The 20,984-nt window shown below is 39.1% G+C and overlaps 1 protein-coding gene across 1 annotated transcript in view; it reads left to right on the top strand.

The window, feature by feature from the left end:
* The window catches only part of SNRNP200 (small nuclear ribonucleoprotein U5 subunit 200), a 40,660-nt gene that overhangs the window by 4,670 nt on the left and 15,006 nt on the right, over positions 1-20,984 (top strand). The window contains exons 3-26 of the mRNA XM_072634776.1: positions 396-567; positions 1,074-1,266; positions 3,298-3,353; positions 7,194-7,292; positions 7,672-7,824; positions 8,508-8,607; positions 8,782-8,918; positions 9,335-9,418; positions 9,524-9,697; positions 10,121-10,258; positions 10,705-10,860; positions 11,680-11,850; positions 12,843-13,036; positions 14,182-14,305; positions 14,785-14,934; positions 15,275-15,385; positions 17,653-17,784; positions 17,947-18,135; positions 18,390-18,587; positions 18,991-19,143; positions 19,263-19,343; positions 19,606-19,689; positions 20,323-20,429; positions 20,736-20,854. Coding sequence (XP_072490877.1) covers positions 396-567; positions 1,074-1,266; positions 3,298-3,353; positions 7,194-7,292; positions 7,672-7,824; positions 8,508-8,607; positions 8,782-8,918; positions 9,335-9,418; positions 9,524-9,697; positions 10,121-10,258; positions 10,705-10,860; positions 11,680-11,850; positions 12,843-13,036; positions 14,182-14,305; positions 14,785-14,934; positions 15,275-15,385; positions 17,653-17,784; positions 17,947-18,135; positions 18,390-18,587; positions 18,991-19,143; positions 19,263-19,343; positions 19,606-19,689; positions 20,323-20,429; positions 20,736-20,854 — 3,275 coding nt within the window. The remainder of the gene's footprint in view (positions 1-395; positions 568-1,073; positions 1,267-3,297; positions 3,354-7,193; positions 7,293-7,671; positions 7,825-8,507; positions 8,608-8,781; positions 8,919-9,334; positions 9,419-9,523; positions 9,698-10,120; positions 10,259-10,704; positions 10,861-11,679; positions 11,851-12,842; positions 13,037-14,181; positions 14,306-14,784; positions 14,935-15,274; positions 15,386-17,652; positions 17,785-17,946; positions 18,136-18,389; positions 18,588-18,990; positions 19,144-19,262; positions 19,344-19,605; positions 19,690-20,322; positions 20,430-20,735; positions 20,855-20,984) is intronic.

Raw genomic sequence — 20,984 nt, 5'->3', positions numbered from 1 at the left:
TTTACTTAATTTTCTTTTGCTCTCAAGTTCTTTGATTATAAAAAAGAAATTTCTCACATATAGAAAAAAGTGATCCAAATAAGATTACCCCATAACACTGAGAAAAGGGACCAGAAAATATGAGTCATAATCAGGTTTTGAATTCTTAAAATTTTAAAGCATTTGATGAAAAGCTGACATGGGAATTTTCTGGCTGACATTACCATAACAGGATGATTCCTGAAGTGAAGTGAGCCCAGTTTGATTCACTTTGGGAAAACAAATTCCATTGTTTTGTTTCCATAAAAAGAAGCTGAAAGGGAGAAGGGTGTGTTTTTTATTTAGTCTTATTATATGGGTGAGAAGTGCCAGGGATAGGTCTTGATCAACTTACTTTCTTGGTTTACCCCACTCAGACGAAGAAAGCGTGATGAGGACAGGCATGACATCAATAAGATGAAAGGCTATACACTTCTGTCAGAAGGTATTGATGAGATGGTGGGTATCATCTATAAACCCAAAACCAAGGAGACTCGTGAAACCTATGAGGTGCTACTCAGCTTTATCCAGGCAGCACTGGGGGATCAGGTAAGTTTTTAGACAAAGCATCTGAGGGAAGGTGCCATGTTTTTGATGATTGAGTCAAGGCACCTAAAATTCTGTTTTCTGATATAACTTTTTTCTGTATCAAACTGTCCCAAATTAACTGTTAAGATTGGGGGGGGTGGTCCTCATACTTCTTTAAGACAATGCCTTGGAGCAGATGATAAAGTAGTTGCTAATAAGAACTTTGGAGTTTTCTGGGGATTGAGTGTACTTAATCCACTGGGATAAATTGGTTAGGGGAAGCTTCTGTCCAACTTGCCAAGACATTTATCTTTTCCTTTTTAGAAACAGTTTGTGCTTGTCAGAAAGAGCGGTATTCATTTTAGAACTGTGTGTTTATCTTTAACCAAAAGAACCATAACTACTTTATATCCTATGAAGTATAGTTTAATAGAGAAATTAAAAGATGTTGATGTTAAGTTTGTTGTAGCTTGATGACTAATTTAAATATTGTGACTCTAAAATAACGTTTCTTTTTCTTCCATCAGCCACGGGACATTCTTTGTGGTGCGGCAGATGAGGTCTTAGCTGTCTTGAAAAATGAGAAACTCCGGGACAAGGAAAGAAGAAAAGAGATTGATCTGCTCCTGGGCCAGACAGATGATACCCGATACCATGTGTTGGTGAATTTGGGCAAAAAGATCACAGATTATGGTGGAGACAAGGAAATCCAGAATATGGGTAACATAGCTCTTTAAAACTCATGTTCCAGTCTTGTTAGTTGGTTTGCTTGCTAACCCGTGGTAACTGCATTTCTGTGGTCACATATTTTCCTGGGATCTAGTGATGATTCTTTCATCTGGTTGTTCTTGTGATTCCTCTGTATTACAAAATCATTGACTTGTTTATTGTCCCAGAAGTTTTAATGTGATTAAGATGTCAAATATAGTCCAAGTAGTTAGGAAAACTGAGCTTAAAAGCAATTCCACAGCATCGCTATTGTGTGGTTGGAATATAAATGTTTGGGCATAAAAGAAGGCTTGCTTAAGTAAACTGCTATAGCTGTCTTCAAGTATTTGGAGCATTGTTATATGAAAGACTTGTTTTGCTGGATCCTAGAACAGAGGTTCCCAAACTAATTTGGCCTACCACTCCCTTTAAAAAAAAAAAATTACTCAGCACCTCCCTAGACATCTACTTTCTTGAAACCTTTAATGATTCTTTGAAATTGCACTATTTCAAAAAAATACAAAATATTTTCTTTTTAAACGATGCATCTTAAATTTAATAATTTATTATATACTTGTGGGGTTTTTTCCTGACATTGAAATTTTGATGATGCGTTATTGCATATAGTATTATATTGTAAACAAGTCATTACACATATATATTCCTTGAATGTGGACTTCCCAACAATGCTTACCTGCCAACACTTGTTAAGACCTGTTGGCAGATTTGACCACTGATCAGTTATAATTTGTATTTTATGTGTTTATTTGGAAAATAATATAATCACTATGACTTTAACTCTGTTACACAACAGATGAAACATGTACAGTTTTTCCAGATTTTGTTCTCTTCTTTCCTTATACTTCCCCTGTCCTTCTTTTTATTCAATTTACCTCCCCCCTCCCCCCATTGCACCTGATGCTATTACCCCTTCCCTGGATCATTCCATCGTCCCCTGGAGGCAGTTTCACTCACTTTGGGAGCCTCCACCAGGTAGAACTAGGAACACTGTGTAGCAACTGTAGAAAGGCAAATTTCACCCGGATGTAAGAAAAACATTTCTTGATTAAGAATTAGTGCTACCCAAAAGTAAAATGACTGCCTGCAAGGTCATGAATTCTTCTTCATTAGACATCTTCAGGAAAGGTAGTGTAACTTCTTGTTGAGTCGGTTGTATAGAGTATTCTTACTCAAGTGTGGGTGAGACTAACTGATCTTTTACGTCTCTTTAAACCAGCAGTTCTTAGCCTTTCTTGTGTCCTGGACCCTTTTGGCAGACAGATGAAGCATTCTCAGAATAATGTTTTGAAGGCATAAAATAATATACATAGCATTACAAAAGAAACCAATTATATAAAATACATTATTAAAATATTTTTAAAGGCAAATTACTGGATTGCAGGTTAAGAATCCCTGGTTTAAACTCTTAGAGAGGGTGTAGTGTAGGGGTGGGGAACCTGTCGCCTCAAGGCTATGTGTGGCCTTCTAGGTCCTCAAGTGTGATACTTTGACGGAATCCAAGCTGCACAGAACAAATCCCCTTAATAAAAGGATTTGTTCTGCAAAACTTGGACTCAATCAAAAGGCTGCACACACCCAAGGACTTAGAAGGCCACGTATGGCCTTGAGGCTGCAGGTTCCCTACCCCTCGTGTAATGGGAGAAACATGGGAAGGAGTTAGTAAAAGCAAGTCACCTAACCTCTTGAAGCGTGTTTCCTTATCCACAAAATCGAGACAGTATAGCTGTAGTTTTTGTCTGAGTACTTGTGAAAGTTAAATGAGGTAATGTATGTAAGGTATTTTAGAAACTTTAAGCTGTATGTAAAATTGTTGTTAATAACATTTGTGACATTTTGTGACTTTTTTCTTTCTGGTATCTGTAGGGTTGAAGTGTTTACCTTGAAGGTGATACATAGTGATGAATTCCCAAGCCTTGTTCTAGCATTACTGAAGATAATTAGGGGTGCTAGGGAAAGCAGACACTTACTGCCTTAACTCCCTATTTTTCCTTACACTCTTATTTCCTTCATTTTCCTTTTTAGATGATAACATTGATGAGACATATGGTGTGAATGTACAATTTGAGTCAGATGAAGAGGTAAGTGATAAGCTATGAAACTAATAATAATTGCGCACTTTTCTGTCTTTGATAGTATTGGCCTAATGAGGTGGCTAGGTAGTATAGTAGCTAGAGCACTGAATTCAAATTCAGCCTCTGTCTCAATTTTGTCATCAGCAAATGGAGATAAAATTAGCACTTACCTCCCAAAGTTGTGAGAATAAAGTGAGACCATATTTGTAAATTGCTTTGCAAAGCTTAAAGTGCTATATAAATCCTAGCTATTGTTATTACTGCTGCTATTATTAGTATTAGTATTATTAGCTTCCAGTTTTAAGGGAGTCTCCTGCCATGGAATTCTTCTTAAAATTTCAAGCCTACAAACATCTCTTCACCCATCCTCAAAAGACCTCACTTGATCATCTCTATCTTCCCTGTCTCAGGTCTCCCCATTCCAATTCCTCCTTTGACAGTTCATCTGTCAAATTGATCTTCCTCACCATGCCCCATTCAGTAAATCCCATTAGGTCCCTTCGGAGTTTTTTATAATTTGGCCCCTTCCCATGTTTCCACTTTTTTTTAGACTTTACTCCCCCAATGTACTCTGCAGTCCTGTAGCATTTGCCTTTTTGCTCTTCCTTGCTCATGACCCTGCATCTTCCATCTCTGTACATTTTCACTGGCTGTTCCTCATGCCTGTCACTCTTCATTTCTGCCTATTGGTTTCCCTGGCTTCCTTTAAATGCCAACTAAAACCTCACTTTGTGCAAGGAGCCTTTCTTGATCTCCCTTAATGCTAATGCCTTCCCTCTGCTGATTATATCCAGTTTATCCTGCATATATCTTTTTTGTATATAGTAGTTTGCATGTTGTCCCTCATTAGATAGTGAGCTTCTTGAGAGTAGGGATTGTCTTTTGCCTTTGTTTGTATCCCCCAGTACTTAGCACAATGTAGGCACTTAGTAGTTGCTTAATAAATGTTTTTTTGTGTTGGTAATAACTTGCTGCCTATATTCACACTCACATATCTTAACATTGCCTTTTGATTTATTTGAAATTTTGAGTCCTGAGATCATGTTGCCCCATGATTCACAGCCCCAGGACAAATGCTACTGTTAAAAAAGATTGGCTTTTGTGGAATGTAGCAGCTTGGAATCAGTGAAGCATTGTGCTATTGACTGGCTGACTTTCCCAAATGCAGTCCATCTCCCAACTCTTCTATCCCTATCCAGCTTGTTCTTTGGGAGTACTTGTCCAAGATACATTTTTTAATAGGATAATTCAGGGTGCTACCTATTCAACCACATTATCATCTGGACAATATGTTCTTCCACGGATTGCAAAACCATTGTCTTTTGAATGATCATGAATCTCACTAAAGGACGCTGTAGTGTTCTAGGATTCAATGCAACTAGCATATTGTCATCTGCAAAAAAGAATATTAGGTGACTCACCATTTATAAGAAATCTTCTATTTTGTACTTTGTACTGGAAATGTTCCATGACATTCACACCTACTTTTGACAAAAATATACCTCTTGCTTGGTGGTAGTGCTCAGGCTCTTCAAACAAAGTTTTCTCTGTATTATAGACACAGGAAATAATGCATTGGATGAACAGTTGTGTGACTGAGGGTGTCATCTGCTGTAGCAAAGCTTCAGTGAGAACTTGCTGGTTCCTTTTCCCATTGTTTGATGAAGTTTAAACTCAGTGTGTGCATAAAACATTTCCATAAAATTTCATAGTAGTAAGAATGTAGATATATATTAATAGTTGCTGGGGATTTCTTGTTTTTTTGCCAGTAATACTTTGCACAACCCTATCCCATTCTTTTGAAATCATTTCTTTTTTAGACTTTTGAAAATTGATCCGTGTGTTGCCTCTGGCCAGGTTATTTTTCCTCTTCCTCTTTGGTCAGATCTAACTGCTCTTCCTGAGTTAATCTTTAGTGTCATTTTCACTTATTCACACTACCTGGGTTCTACATCTATTTGTTCTTTCCAGTTTTATATATAAAACCTGTCAGAATTGATCTCTAGCTTAGTGGGTTCTCACTTCAAGCTTTATATGGCTTTGCTTTTGTCTCCTCTTTTTTGTCTGTTTTATGAGGCAGTACCACTTATAATCTTCCATCCTCCTTTATAATATTTTGTTTTAGCTTTTATTGCAAACTGGTATTATTCTTGACTGTTATAACTCTCCTTGATGTAGCACCTCATGTCATTAAATGAGGTGACACATTGTGTAGTTCAAGAAACCTATAATTTTGAGCTTGGGGATCTGCTTCCTACTGAACATTGTGTGGGGCAGCAACCCAAAGACCTTCTCTTGGCTTCAGTTTCCTTAACCATACAATGAAGGAATTGAAGCACATAATCTCTAATGTTTATTTCAACTGTAAAATTTTATGATTTTAAGATGAATTAGACCAAAGAATGCCATTGAATTCTAGTGCACATTACTGTCACTGATTTTTTAAGAGATGCCCATCAATAGGGGAATGACTGAAGAAGTTGTGATATATGAATGGAATACTATTGTCCTATAAAAAATGATGAACAGGCAGACTTCAGGAAAACCTGGAAAGACTTATATGAACTGATGCTCAGTGAAATGAGCAGAACCAGAAGAACATTGTACACAGTAGCTGCCATATTATTCAATGACTAACTTTAATAGACTTAACTTTTCTCAGCAAGGCAAGTATCTAAGACTGCTCCAAAAGACTCATGATGGATAGTGCTATCCACATCCAGAGAAAGAACTATGGAGTTTGAATGCAGATGGAAGCATACTAGTTGCTCTCTTTTCTGTTGTTTTGTTTCTTCTTTCTCATGGTTCCTTCCATTAATTCTAATTCCTTTTTACAACACAACTAATGTGAAAATATGTTTCATTTGAATGTATATGTAGGGCCTATATCAGATTGCACTCTGTCTTGGGGAGGGAAGGGGAGAAAAATTAAAACTCAGAATCTTATGGATATAAATGTTGAAAACTGTAAATTAATAAATATTTTAACATTTTTATTAAGTTTTGAGTTCAAAATTCTATCCCTTTCCTCCCCCCTTCCTGAGATAGTAAGCAATCAGATATAGGTTATATATGTGCAGTTATGTGAAACACTTCCATGTTAGTTATTTTGTATAAGGAGACTCAAAAAAAGAAAGTAATCAAATAGCATGCTTCAGTCTGTATTAAGACAATATCAGTTCTTTCTTTGGAGGCAGATAATATGCTTCATCATTAGTACTTTGGGATTGTCTTGGATCATTTATTGCTGAGAATAACTAACTTCTTCACTTAACAGTATTACTGTTACTGTGTACAATGTTCTCCTGGTTTTGTTCACTTCACTATGCTTCAGTTGATATGTCTTTCCAGGTTTTTCTGAAATCCTGCTTGTCATTTCTTATAGCACAGTAATTTTCCACCACAATCATATACCAGTTAGCCATTCCCCAGTTAATAGGCATCCCTCTGATTTCCTAGTCCTTTTCCCCCTTTTTGGATGACTTTGGGATATAGACGTAGTAGTCATTGATTGTTTTGCTCTTCCAAGTGTATTACTGTATGATTTTCATCTCATTTTACCTGCTTATTCTTAAAAGCTTCATTAGTCCAAAATTTTAATATTGGAAGCCCAGACTTTTAGGGACTTTGTTTTTTTCTTCATATTACCCCTTTGAGAAATTAAGAAATTACACCCTATGGATTAAGTCTTAAGTGACCCTGTCTTTTGTGCTTAATATAGTTTTGTTGTTTCAGTATTTTCATTCTAAGTATTCTGTTTTAAAAAATTGATTTTGATTGATTTAGGACTGACATACTTTTATAGAACCACCAGTATTTTCTCTGACTCATTAAATATATCTACAGGAAGGTGATGAGGATGTGTATGGGGAGGTGCGAGAAGAAGCATCTGATGATGATATGGAGGGGGATGAAGCAGTTGTGCGTTGCACCCTCTCAGCCAATGTGAGTACAGCCTTTCTACCCTTTTCACAATCCATGGAATAGATAAGTGAAAGTAGCACTTTTGACCAGTGTATTTCTTGGTGTAGCATGCTGTTTTCACCCCTTAGGTTATAGAGGTAAACTTGTAATGATACTTCTTTGAGGGTGAATCCAAAAGTGAGCAGCTAATCCCTTGATTCTTATAAATTTTCAGGAAAGGGGAAAAAAAAGTGCCTAGAGCCTGGGATTGATGCACTCTTACTTCAGTTGGTCAATGGGGAAAATTACATAACTGTTTTTGAAAAGATGTCAAAGGCAAAGTTGGCTTTGTGGTTGGGAATATGGCTTGATTTCAAACATTGGAGAAGTGTTGAGTTAATGATCAAAGTTATTTTTATAGCTTGTAGCATCAGGTGAGCTGATGAGCTCCAAGAAAAAGGATTTGCATCCTCGGGACATTGATGCCTTTTGGCTACAGCGACAACTTAGCCGTTTCTACGATGATGCCATCGTATCTCAGAAGAAGGCAGATGAAGTGCTAGAGATCTTGAAGGTATTTTGGAGATAGTTGAAGGATAGTGCCATTCCTTTAAACAAGTGGCTGCCAGTCAATAATGCTTTTTATTTGGTGGCATGACTACCTAGGGAAAGTGTATGGGATGTTCAGGGAAGATTAGCACCTCTGGTGTGAAGGCTCACCAAGTCCTTTTCAGGGCTGTTCATCTACCTGATTCACCCAACTCTTACATATGGCTCCAAGAAGCTGTAACATGATCAGCGGCCATGCCTGGGTGAAACAGTCTTGGCAGGTGGGCTAAACCAGGTTGAGGGTATACAAACCTCAAACCCATTGGTGAGTTGGGGGTGTCTGTCTCAAGCATGTGAAGACCTCATCCATTGGAATAAGTGGATGAGAACAGTTTGTTTCAGTGGCCATGAAGATGACTGAAGCTGGTGCTATGGAGCACTTAAAGGTTGGTCATGTATTGAAGGTACTACATCCCAGGCCATTGCCAGTCTGCTACTGGACTTGGATGGCTCTGGAAGAAAGAATGAGGCTGACAACTTGATGCAGCTCTGCCTCCCTTCAATCCTGGTCACGTGCAAGTCAAGGCATCACCCATGATGTCATTGGTTCTCTTCAAAAAGACAAAAGCCAAAACAAGAACCTAGGGAAAGTCATGTGGTATGAAGCAAACTCCTGTGTTGATTCTAATTATACCTCTGTCTGTGTAGACAGCCAGTGATGATCGAGAGTGTGAGAATCAGCTGGTTCTGCTCCTGGGTTTCAACACATTCGATTTTATTAAAGTGCTGAGACAACATAGGATGATGAGTAAGTATGTACAGGGCTCTGTCTCTTCATTTTGTATGTATGTTTGAAGGTATTGTTTTCACCTCTGTGGTTCCTATAACATAGTAACTTGGATTCCCCATTATCCTCTTATTCCTTCTCTACCCTACTTATTTATGGTTTATGTCTCATCTTTTTTTCTTTTCTCTTTGTCAGTCTTATATTGTACTTTGCTGGCAAGTGCACAAAGTGAAGCTGAAAAGGAAAGGATCATGGGAAAGATGGAGTCTGATCCAGAGCTCTCCAAGTTCCTCTACCAACTCCATGAAACTGAGAAGGAGGATCTGATCCGGGTAAGGTTTGGACTATAATTTTTCATCTGCTTTCTGATTTCAATGATTGTCTTTGAAAGAATTAGATCATGAAATGGTTTCTAGAGTGCTGAAATATGGAGTAGAATGTTATTCTGGCCACTTTGAGTACATGTTCATAGGTTCATATTAGAGGTGGTAAGTTAAATAAGCCATAGGAAAAAACCATAAGTGCTTTACTGGCACTATATGACTGCTTTTACTCCAGACTGCCATACTGGCTAGACTGTCCACATGCTCTGATTCTTTTATGGGCACACTATGGCAGGTGTCTGAAATGAGGATATTTGTATTTTGAATTGTTCAGGTTGACCCTTTCCAAGCTAAGTTTGGCTTAAATAGGTGCATTATAAAGTGCCTAAAGTTGAAAGGTGATATTTGTCTTTTATCCACTCTAGGAAGAGCGGTCCCGGAGGGAACGTGTACGTCAGTCCCGAATGGACACAGATCTGGAAACCATGGATCTAGATCAGAGTGGGGAGGTATGTCAGCAAGGCTGTTTGAAATAGCTGACACAATGCAAGTGTTAAAATTTAAGAGAGGGAAAGAAACTTTCTGGTGAGTTGTGCTTTCTTTAATCCTCCCAGGCCCTGGCCCCAAGGCAGGTTCTAGACTTGGAGGATCTGGTCTTCACCCAGGGGAGCCATTTTATGGCTAATAAACGCTGTCAACTTCCTGATGGATCCTTCCGCCGCCAGCGCAAGGGCTATGAAGAGGTACATGTACCTGCTCTAAAGCCCAAACCCTTTGGTGCCGAAGAGGTGAGTTCCTTTATTGTTACCTTAGGCCAACCTCACATTTATTTTTCAGTTTGAATGTTTGGGTCCTTTCTGGGATCTGGGGGTTTTCTCTTAGTTTTGTACCCGAGTTGAAAACTCTGACCCTCTCTCATTTGTATTCTGATCAGCAGACTATGAACTGAGGACACTATTGGGACACTGCATTTTATATGCTTAAGCTCATTAATGTTTATGTTTTGATAGTAATAAAGTCATTTGAAATTTAAACAGTAAATGCCGTATCTGGTGTATTTGCCATTTCTACAATTTTAATATCATCTTTCTGGGATTCAGTGGTTCAAGGAAATTCTGGCATTCTGCAGAGTAAGATTCTCTTTAGCAAGGTAGACTACCAAGTGTTTCAGACTTTTTCAATGTGATGTATATGCCATTTTGTCTTTCTAGCAATTACTACCAGTGGAGAAGCTACAAAAATATGCCCAGGCTGGATTTGAGGGATTTAAAACACTCAATCGGATACAGAGCAAACTCTATCGTGCTGCCTTGGATACTGATGAGAATCTGTTGCTGTGTGCTCCCACGGTATGAACCTCACAGATTCTTCCTCTTCTTTTGAGATCAGCTCTACAGTTTGATCAAGGTGTATTATATTTTATTGGAGAGATTTAGAACCAAAAAAGAATAAGGGCACTTAGGTGGTGCAGTGGCTAGTGCTCTAGGCTTGGAGGCAGGAAAACCTCAGTTCAAATCCAGCCTCATACACTTATTAGCTATGTGATCCTGGGCAAGTCACTTAATCCTATTTGCCTCAGTTTCCTCATTTATAAAACGATCAGAGAAAAAAATGGCAAACCACACCAGTTTCTTTACCAAGAAAGCCCCAAATGGTGTCGTGAATTGTCAGACAGGACTGAAACAACTGAACAACAACAAAATTGAAAGTAGAATACCTCAGATGAGGACAAGGAATGAATTGAGCTTACTTTGCACTCTTACCTCACCTCATCTTTTTTTGCCATTTGTCCTAGGGTGCTGGCAAAACTAATGTGGCATTGATGTGTATGCTCCGGGAGATTGGGAAGCACATCAATGTGGACGGTACCATCAATGTGGATAACTTCAAGATCATCTACATTGCTCCCATGCGTTCGCTGGTGCAGGAGATGGTGGGCAGCTTTGGAAAGGTAGTAGTATAGAGCCTTATAAGAAATTAACTCTGCTCCAGACTCCCCCAAGGCCATTATTGTTAACCTTCAGAGTTACCTTCTCATTCTTTCATTTACTAGCAGTAAGATGTGACTTAGCATTGTTGGCCCTGTCTCAGTCATTGGTGTCAGGGCTGATAGAAATTAGATTCTTGTTTGTGATTTTACGACTGCATCACGAGCTTAGTGTTCTGTGGTATGGATCCTCTCTTGGAAATTTTTGAATGTGAACAATGAAAATTGCTTTTATGACTGATTTTTGCCAAGATTTTTCCCACTTTTCCATACTTAGTCCTGTTTTTCTTTACTAGTTGATTTATTTTCATTACCATAATATTTGTTAAATGCTCATATCACAGAACAGTGAAATAAATGTTATCTAAGCTGTTTATAGGTCCTCAGTTTTTCTCCCCTTTTGATTGAACTGTATATAATGCTTTCAAAGGTTCTACCTTAGTTTTAAATTTGCCATATATAGACTTAGATTTAATAGTGTGAGGGTGTGAGTAGGGTCAGGAAAACTGAGTTCATGCCTTATCTTTATGACAGTGGACAATTCACTTAACCTTGAATTGCTGATCTGTATTGGTGTAGGGAATTTCCATGCCAGGAGTACCTATACTGGTCTGGGCCAAAAATTTAGAGTTAATCTGCTTTTGCTGATAGCTTAGTCAATGGATTAATTAAGTAAGCTGCCTATATCCCAAAGCAAGATTTGCTCTGGGTCATGAAGTACGTAATTATAGATCACCTCTAGATTTTCCTCTCTGCAATTCTTCTTGATTCTTAATTCTTCAGCGTCTTGCAACATATGGTATTAATGTGGCTGAGCTGACAGGTGATCACCAACTGTGCAAAGAAGAAATTAATGCCACTCAGATCATTGTGTGCACCCCCGAGAAGTGGGACATCATTACCCGAAAGGGTGGGGAACGTACCTACACCCAGCTGGTACGCCTCATCATCTTGGTGAGTAGTGAGCCCCTTCTGGGTTTGCGTAGGTTCACGCTTATTTTTTTTGAAGGAATAAGAAACATTCTTTAGTCAGAGAAGATGTGTCTAATATTGTAGCTGATGCAAGCTTTATGCTCTTAGTGCTATTATTAGGAGACTAGGGCTGATAGAAAATCTTGAGCTAAAAGGAGAGCTTTATAGATGTTCAAATTCAGGATACCTCAGAAAATGACAGGGAGAATCAGGAAAAGAGCTCAAAGTGAGGGTGAATGAATTAGAATCGAACCCTTTGACAAGTCCATCCCTGAACCAGAATCTCTTCTTTAGCTTCTCATGACAAGTGGCCTTTCAGCCTTTGCTTAGAGAGTTCCAGAGTAAAGAAAGCTACTTCCTCCAGAGAAAAGTTCTTCTGGACATCAGGTCTAAAACTACTTTTCTGTAGCTTCCCCCTCCCTTTGTCCTCTAGATCATGGAAACCTTTTGTTTCTGATGAGTAGGCATGTTTACCTTTGAAAATACTAACTCCAGGAGTGGAAACATTTGGAGAAACAATATAAAATTTGACATAAAATTGCTTGATTCCCATATCTCCAGTTAAGAAATTTACCTCTTTAAATAAAATAACCTGTTGCCAAGGATATTATCTTACCTCCTGGGAAGTTTGCTTTCTTATAAATAAATGGTAACTTTATCCATGCCTCTCCTAACTTTTGCTGCTCTTTTTGGTTCAGCAAATGTATGTGAAGTACGGATTATGTGCAAGACATTGTGCCATCTACTGTGTACATTTTTTTCTCTTGATAAAAGTTCAAGATTCCCTCTGATGTTACAGAATGATTGATGTCTTTGCTCTTTAGTGAGAGATTGAATAAGATGCCTCTTTTCTCAATACAGGCATTATAAACAATTAGTTGGTAGGTATAATATGTTTATTAAAAAGGAAAAATATAAATCCAAGTGATTATTTTTCTTGTAATGAAGTTAACTGGTTTGCATCTCATCTCTAGGATGAAATCCATCTTCTCCATGATGACAGAGGTCCTGTCCTGGAAGCTTTGGTAGCCAGAGCTATCCGAAACATTGAGATGACCCAAGAACGTGTTCGGCTCATTGGACTCAGTGCTACCCTCCCAAACTATGAGGATGTTGCAACTTTCCTTCGTGTAGACCCTGCCAAAGGCCTTTTTTACTTTGACAATAGGTATGGGATTGGAGAAGATCATGAAGCTGTTAGCCAAGATTTTTCCTTCTACTATTTCCTATACAATTAGGTATTTGAACTGGAGATCTCCTGGATTGGGTCAAGGAGAAACTTTGAGGGGAATTGTGGCATAAATATGGAAGTCATTTTAGGAAGCAAAGTTTTACATTTGTTTTCTGAGAATGAGGGAAAAGACTTCATTTCTCCCCACTCCCCCCCAAAAAACAAAACACTTATGTCACTATTACTTTTTTTGGTTACATTTTAAGTTCCTGTCTCCCTCCCTCCCTTCCTATCCTGCACTAGAGAAGGCCACCATCTAACACAGGAGTGTGTGTGTGTATATAAAACCATACTATGTTTATTTATATTTACCAGTTCTTTCTGTGAACATCTTCATGAGTCGTTTGAAGTTGATTTGGGTATTTATAATACTTATAATAACTTGGTCATTCACAGTTGTTCTATGAACAGTATTGCCATTACTATATACAGCATTCTCTTGTTTCTGCTCATTTCACTCTTCATTGTTTCATGCAAGTCTTTACCAGTTCATCATTGGTGAAAGCAAAGTAATATTCTATCACGAACATATACCCCAACTTATTCCCCAGTTGATGGGGATTCCCATCAATTTCCAGTTCTTTGCTACCACAAAGAGAGCTGCTATAAATCTTACAGATTCTTTTCCTTTATACCTGATCACCTTGTGAAACAGATCTGACAGTGATATTACTTGGTCAAAGGGTGTACACAGTTTTATAATTCTTGGACTTTAATTCCAGATTGCTCTCCAAAATAGTTGGATCAGTTCACAGTTCCATCAACAGTGTTTCAGTGATAAAATTTTTCCATATCCTCTCCAGCATGTCATTTTCCCCTTCTATCTTTTAGCCAATCTAATAGGTGTGAGAAGATATCTCAAAGATGTTTTAAATTGCATTTCTCTAATATTAATGATTTAGAACATTTTTTAATATGACTATCTATAGTTTGATTTCTTCATAGAAAAGCTACCTGTTCAAATTCTTTGACCGTTTATCAATTGAGGAATGACTAATAATCTTATAAATTTGACAAAGTTCTCTCTATATTTGAGATACAAGGCCATTGTCTAAAAAACTGTGTACACTCTTGTTTTTAAGCTTTCGTCCAGTGCCTCTTGAACAGACGTATGTGGGGATCACAGAGAAGAAGGCAATCAAACGTTTCCAGATCATGAATGAGATAGTTTATGAGAAGATCATGGAGCATGCTGGGAAAAACCAGGTCAGTTTCATGTTCCTTTTTAAATCATGTTTGATTTCAGGTGTCTTAAGCATCTTGAGTCCTTTGGGTTTTCTGCAGACCTGTTAATAATTGTAGAGGACTGAGCTGCATTTAATCTTCCTAATTCCTAGATTTTCTGACTCTTCCACATTCTAGGGGCAATTGAATTTCAGTTGACTTCATCTGAGAAGATGCCAGGATAGTAAAAGACAACTGAAACACAGTGGACAGAATGCCAAGTCTGGACTCAGGAAGACCTGAGTTCAAATCAGGCCTCAGACACTTACTAGTTGTTCTCAGATAACTAAGATTATTGCTTTCTCCTTAGCTAGTCCTTGTCAGAAAGCCTTGATTTCTTGTCCTTTTACAGTATTGGGTACTCGATGCTGACTGTGCTACTCAGTAAACTTTCTGGAGGTGGTAAAGGTGGCCCTTGGCACTGCATCTCTTGACATTGACATTATGTAATTTCCTTGTAGGTGCTAGTATTTGTCCATTCTCGAAAGGAAACAGGAAAGACAGCCAGGGCCATTCGGGATATGTGTCTAGAGAAGGATACACTGGGCCTGTTTCTTCGAGAGGGCTCTGCCTCCACTGAGGTTCTTCGGACAGAAGCTGAGCAGTGCAAGGTGAGAAGGGGAAGACAGGCTTCGCTCATGGCTTGTAGGCTTCTGGGCCAGAGCCTGGCTTCCAACAGGCATGTCAGCAGTGTCAGCAGCTATTTCATGTTGTGCTCTAAGAAATTGTGGAGGTGGTGACCTACTTTACTTGTGCTTGGGATCTTGCCCTGAGTGTTGTTCTTTCCAAATGTGGAGTTATTGTGTAGATGGGATCATGAAAACTCAGTAGTCAACTTTGCCTTCATCTCTGTGCAGTGTGTGTTTGGATGTTGCAGAGACAATTTGGTGACATGGAGAACCAGGACAAGAAGATAGGGCTTACCTACTGAGTGTCTTTTTTGTGCCATAGAATTTGGAATTGAAGGACCTCTTACCTTATGGCTTTGCCATTCATCATGCTGGTATGACCAGAGTTGACCGAACACTTGTGGAAGATCTTTTTGCTGACAAACACATTCAGGTGAGAGAAAATATGGCTGACATATATATTTTAGTGGTGACCCAGCCAATTACTTTGTAAAACCCTGTCCTGTTGGACGCGGGGAGGGGAAAGAGAGGTTAGAGTCACTTTTTTAAAGTATCTCACAACCTCATTTTTTTAAAAAAAATTTTTTTATTTTTAACACAGTTTATAACAGATAAAGCAATTCCAACTTTTGGTCAGGTAATACTTCTTTTTAAAGCATTTACAGTATGGACCACAAAAGAAATTTTTTTTTTAAACATTAACCAACTGAGACACAAATAATATTTATGTTGCTAACTTCACAAGCTCTTGACCTAATTGTCTCTACAGTATTACTAAGAATTAAAGGACCCTAACTTATTGTTGTTGGTCTAAAGTCCTATGTCTAATAGCTTAATTTTAGACATCCTCGGATGTTCTTCTACCCATAATCTATCATTGAATAGATCTGGTATTAAGCTTACAAACCTTATGACTATAGGAAATTGCCACCCATAGTAAGGACATTGCAGGGATACAATATCACCCCAACTTCATGTCAGTTCCAGGCAGTATTAGATTATCCACTTGCATTCAGTCATGCTTGAAGTTTGCCAGGTATTAGTGGGGAAATTGAGTCAGGAGAATCCCACCTCAGCCCATGCTGAACAGCCGCTCTCCCACCCTTCCCTTGGGATCACCTATGCAGTTCATACCAGCATCTCATCAGCTTACTGGCATCATGTATTGGAGGCTCAGATTGCCTTTCTTGCTACCCATACCTGAAGTTAGACTCAGAAGAACAGCCACTTAATAGTCCCATAGCATCTAAAAATGGCAAGTGCCAATAACCAGGTTTCAAATATGATTATAGTTTCACTTTGGCTAAGGAACATCTTTTGAGGCACGTCTTAAGTGGCTTATATGCCTTTCTGTACATGTTCTAGTTCCTGATTAAATGGCAATCATAAAATCAAATTTACCCTTAAAACCTTGACTTTTCCATCAATGCCAAATTTTACCTCAGGTTATCTTCCTCTAGGAAATTTAGACTGAAATTCTTTTCTTCAAACTAAAGATGTCATTGATTTATTCTCGGTAATTAATTCAGTCTATTGTTTTAATACTAATTGCTTTTACCTCACTTTGTAACATGTCCAATTTTTCTCTCCATCACTCCCCTCCCCCAGCTTCCTAATACCTTGCATTCTGATTACTCCTTCCCTCAGTGTACCCTCCCCTCCATCACACCCCACCCCTCTTCTATCTCCATCTTCTCTCTTTTCTTGCAGGGCAAAATAAATTTCCATACCCCTATCCCTGTAGTTCTTATTTCCCGATTATATGCAATAAAAATTCTCAACATTCGTTTCTGATATTTTGGATTCCAACTTCTCTCCCTCTCTCCCCTCCCCAGCCCTACTGAAAAGGCAAGCAATTCAATACAGACTAAATATGTGTTGTTTTGCAAAAGACTTCCATAGTAATCATGTTATGTAATACTAATTATATTGCCCTCTGACCTATACTATCCCCCCTTATTTTCCCCCCTACAATTGACCTTGTCCCTTCTCGAAAGTGTTTATTTCTAGTGACTCCCTTCACCCATTTGCCCTCCCTTCTAACATTCCTCTTGCTCCACTTGTCGCCTCCTCTCCTACTTTCCTGTGGTGTATATAAATTTTTATATCAAATTTAGTGAGCATGTTATTCCCTCCTTCAGCCACAAGTGGGGAGAGTAGCTTTATTTTTCCCCCTCTCCCCTTCTCCTTTATCTCCTTCATTGAATAAGATTTTTCTTATCTCTCACAACATCATTTTAACTAGAGACCTGATTGCTCTGGTTCCAGAAGCTATCCATTGCCTGGATATTGTAGGGTGTGTGAGATATGAGAAAAGGATTTCTTCATACTTTTCTCTGGCATCATCCAGGCACATGTTGAAACCTGGCCTGCCTTAAACAGTACAAAGCTCTGTTCCGTCACTTACTAGCTGGTTGATCAAAGGCAAGTTGCTTAACTTCTTTGGGCCTCAGTTTCTTCATGAGTAAAATAGTGGTAGCACTTGTTTTACCTCATAGGAATGTTGTGGAGAAAGTGCTTTGTAAACCACAAAACACTATGTAAATATGACCCTGACGTGTAAGTTACTGTGGTCACTCCTTTCCTAGGACCAGTTCCCAGATATCTAGAGAAGTAAGAGCTGCTGCCTATCTGGTGTTGTTGCTGGTTACTAATAGGACAGCCTTTGATTATCTTTAAAACCTTATCTTGCCCCTGCAGGTTCTTGTCTCTACAGCAACTTTGGCTTGGGGTGTGAACCTCCCTGCGCATACAGTCATCATTAAAGGCACACAGGTGTATAGCCCAGAAAAGGGGCGCTGGACAGAATTGGGAGCATTGGACATTCTGCAGGTACTGGGCCTTCAACTTAGGAGTATTTCTGTTAGAAGAAAAATACTTTGTGCATGGGTGCTAAGAGGATGCCGGGATAGTAAAAGCCCAGAATTTTGAAACCCTTAAGCCAAGCAAGTTTTCTTCCATTCTCAACTCAATTTCTTTTTCTGATTGGTCTAGATGCTGGGTCGTGCTGGACGACCACAGTATGATACAAAAGGAGAAGGCATTCTCATTACATCTCATGGGGAGCTGCAGTACTATTTGTCCCTACTCAATCAGCAGCTACCTATTGAGAGCCAGATGGTATCAAAGCTGCCTGATATGCTCAATGCTGAGATTGTTCTGGGAAATGTCCAGAATGCAAAGGTAGGAGTTGCTCTGCCCACTGGGTTTGACTTTCTCATGTCTATCCTGAACTCAAAATAAAGGGTCAGAAGAATGAGCTAGTAGTACCTTTAATCTTGACCCTGCTGCCCATTTAGCATCCAGTGATGCTTTCTCCTTAACCTCTCTTTTTTTTGTAAGTGCTCATTTAGAAGATTTTGAGGCTGCCAATTCCCTTCATACCTTGGGGATTGGCAACTACTTCTCTTCCTAAGATCATGCTCTTCTGTCTGCAGGATGCAGTAAATTGGCTGGGTTATGCCTACTTATATATCCGAATGCTCCGTTCTCCGACCCTCTACGGCATTTCACATGATGACCTTAAGGGGGATCCCCTACTGGATCAACGCCGGCTAGATTTGGTGCACACTGCAGCTCTCATGCTGGATAAGAACAATTTGGTCAAATATGATAAAAAGACTGGCAACTTCCAAGTGAGTAGGATGGTTCTTAGGTTTGATGGCTTGGGGAGAGGTTCCAGACCCAGGGAAATTTTACTTTATTCAGTATGGATTTTGGGTTGTACAAAATTCCTATACAAAAATACAGAAAGTATGGTAAAGTACAGAAGAGTATTTCAGTAGTGTAGTTGATTCATTGAACTCAGAACCTGATCTCGTGATGACTCCTGAAAATCTTTCCTTTTATATCAGTTGAGGAGATAGGGAGAATTTGTCTTTTCATTGTGGGTACTAGTAATGTGTTTACTTCAATGAGCTAGCTCATGCATGCTGGTGAACTCGCTCTCTGTGCCTGTGGCCCTCTCTGAAAATTAACCTGCCACTAAAAGGGATTTGCACTGTTTACCAACATTAAATTAAACTTTCCTTTTCATAGGTGACAGAGCTGGGCCGTATTGCCAGTCACTATTATATCACCAATGATACGGTGCAGACTTATAACCAGCTATTGAAACCAACTCTGAGTGAAATTGAGCTCTTTAGAGTCTTCTCACTCTCTTCAGAATTCAAAAACATCACAGTGAGAGAGGTGAGTCTGGAAGTCAGTCTGAAAATGATTGGGATTTGGTGCTCTGTACATTGGGACCTAGAAGATTACTTTCTGTGAACATTAGTCTTCTTTCTGATTCATTTTCTGTCCTGTAACAGGAAGAGAAGCTAGAGCTTCAGAAATTACTAGAGAGGGTTCCTATTCCTGTGAAGGAGAGCATTGAGGAACCCAGTGCAAAGGTAAGCCTCTTAACACTTTAACTAGGGCACTTGCCCAACAGATGAGGATCACATGGTTTTCATAGCTTCCAAGAAATATTAAGATATAGGATAACTGTATTGGTAACCTACTGAACTCTAATACCTTCTATCTGTCCCTTTCGTACAAAGTAACTACTATCTAATATTGGGAAGGATGCCCAGAATAGGACTGTAATTCCCTTGATACTGTATATCAGACCACAGGGGTTATACTGCTTTCCTCTGTTTTTTCCTTTTATAGATCAATGTGCTTCTCCAGGCCTTCATTTCACAGCTAAAGCTTGAGGGTTTTGCACTGATGGCAGACATGGTATATGTTACACAGGTGAGTTCAGAGTTGTGCTTTGGTTGTAACAGGTAGAATCAAGCAATTTCTAATTTCCTGGATCTCCTCTGTTGTGGGGTGGGGGTTGTCAGAACTTCCTGGTTGTGGTTCATTGTTGCTGTGATAGCCTAGTTTCTTATGCTTTATTGACCCTGAGCATCATGAAAGGGTGAGGCTGCTGGAGGTGGTGGAAGTGGTAGAGAAAGGCAGAGCGGCAGTCATGTAGCTTTGCCTCTTGAGTTGAGGGCAGTTCCTTCTTGCTAACGTCACAGCATTTATTAATGATCAAAGGATGACCAAAAACCTCTCCAGTTTTATTGTTCCCATCTGTTAAAGTCACTCAGTAGCCTCGGGCTACTGGCAAGAGACATCTTTGCCATATCGAACAGTGAACCTTTGAATTAAGCTACTTAAAGTTTTTATGGATCAGCTTTCACTGAGATCTGTCCTTAATAAGGACCTCAGTAAGCATGGAAAAGGAGTAAGAACTATCTTATAACACAGAGGAGAGAAGTGAGATTTTTTTGTGAGCAGATAAGGGTGGTTGGATCAGAGGATGAGCTCATCCTCACATAAGCCAGCCAAATAGGTCTGGTGCACTGGTAGGAACTAACCACAATTTTCTTTTCCTAGTCTGCTGGTCGGTTAATGCGTGCCATCTTTGAAATTGTCTTAAATCGAGGTTGGGCACAGCTGACAGACAAGACTCTGAATCTCTGCAAGATGATTGACAAACGCATGTAAGGAGCTGGTGGGCTGGAAAATTAGTCATCATAGGTTGTAGTATAGAGTCTGAGGGTACCAGCTGTGATTTCAGTCTATGAATCTGGTATGTGTTGGTTGGAATGGATATGAAACTACACAGTCTCCACCATCTTTGGCTTCTCTGGGCTCATTGGAGCCTGTGGAATTAGGTTTGACTGTTGGGTAGCAAGTGTATTTGGTAGACCTTAGATTTCTTTTGTTAGTTTCTATATATGTCTTCCATAACCTTGCCTTGTCTTTTGGGAATGTGACCCAATGGCTTTCATTTCCTTCCTGGATAGGTGGCAGTCCATGTGTCCCCTGCGTCAGTTCCGGAAGCTCCCTGAGGAGGTGGTAAAGAAGATTGAAAAGAAAAACTTCCCTTTTGAGCGGCTGTATGACCTGAATCACAATGAGATAGGTTTGTAAAATCCTGGTCTTTTTTGCTACATTGGCAGTAAGTATGAATTGAAATGGAAAGTACATTCTTATATCTAAGCCTATCCTAACTCAGACCTCATTTCCTGTACTCTCACCTAACTCTGTCCCTA

This window comes from Notamacropus eugenii, chromosome 1 (genome assembly GCF_028372415.1).
Source record: "Notamacropus eugenii isolate mMacEug1 chromosome 1, mMacEug1.pri_v2, whole genome shotgun sequence".
NCBI classification, from domain to species: Eukaryota; Metazoa; Chordata; class Mammalia; order Diprotodontia; family Macropodidae; genus Notamacropus; species Notamacropus eugenii.
Note: the sequence above shows the minus strand (reverse complement) of the source record. Positions and strands in the feature narration are given on the sequence as shown.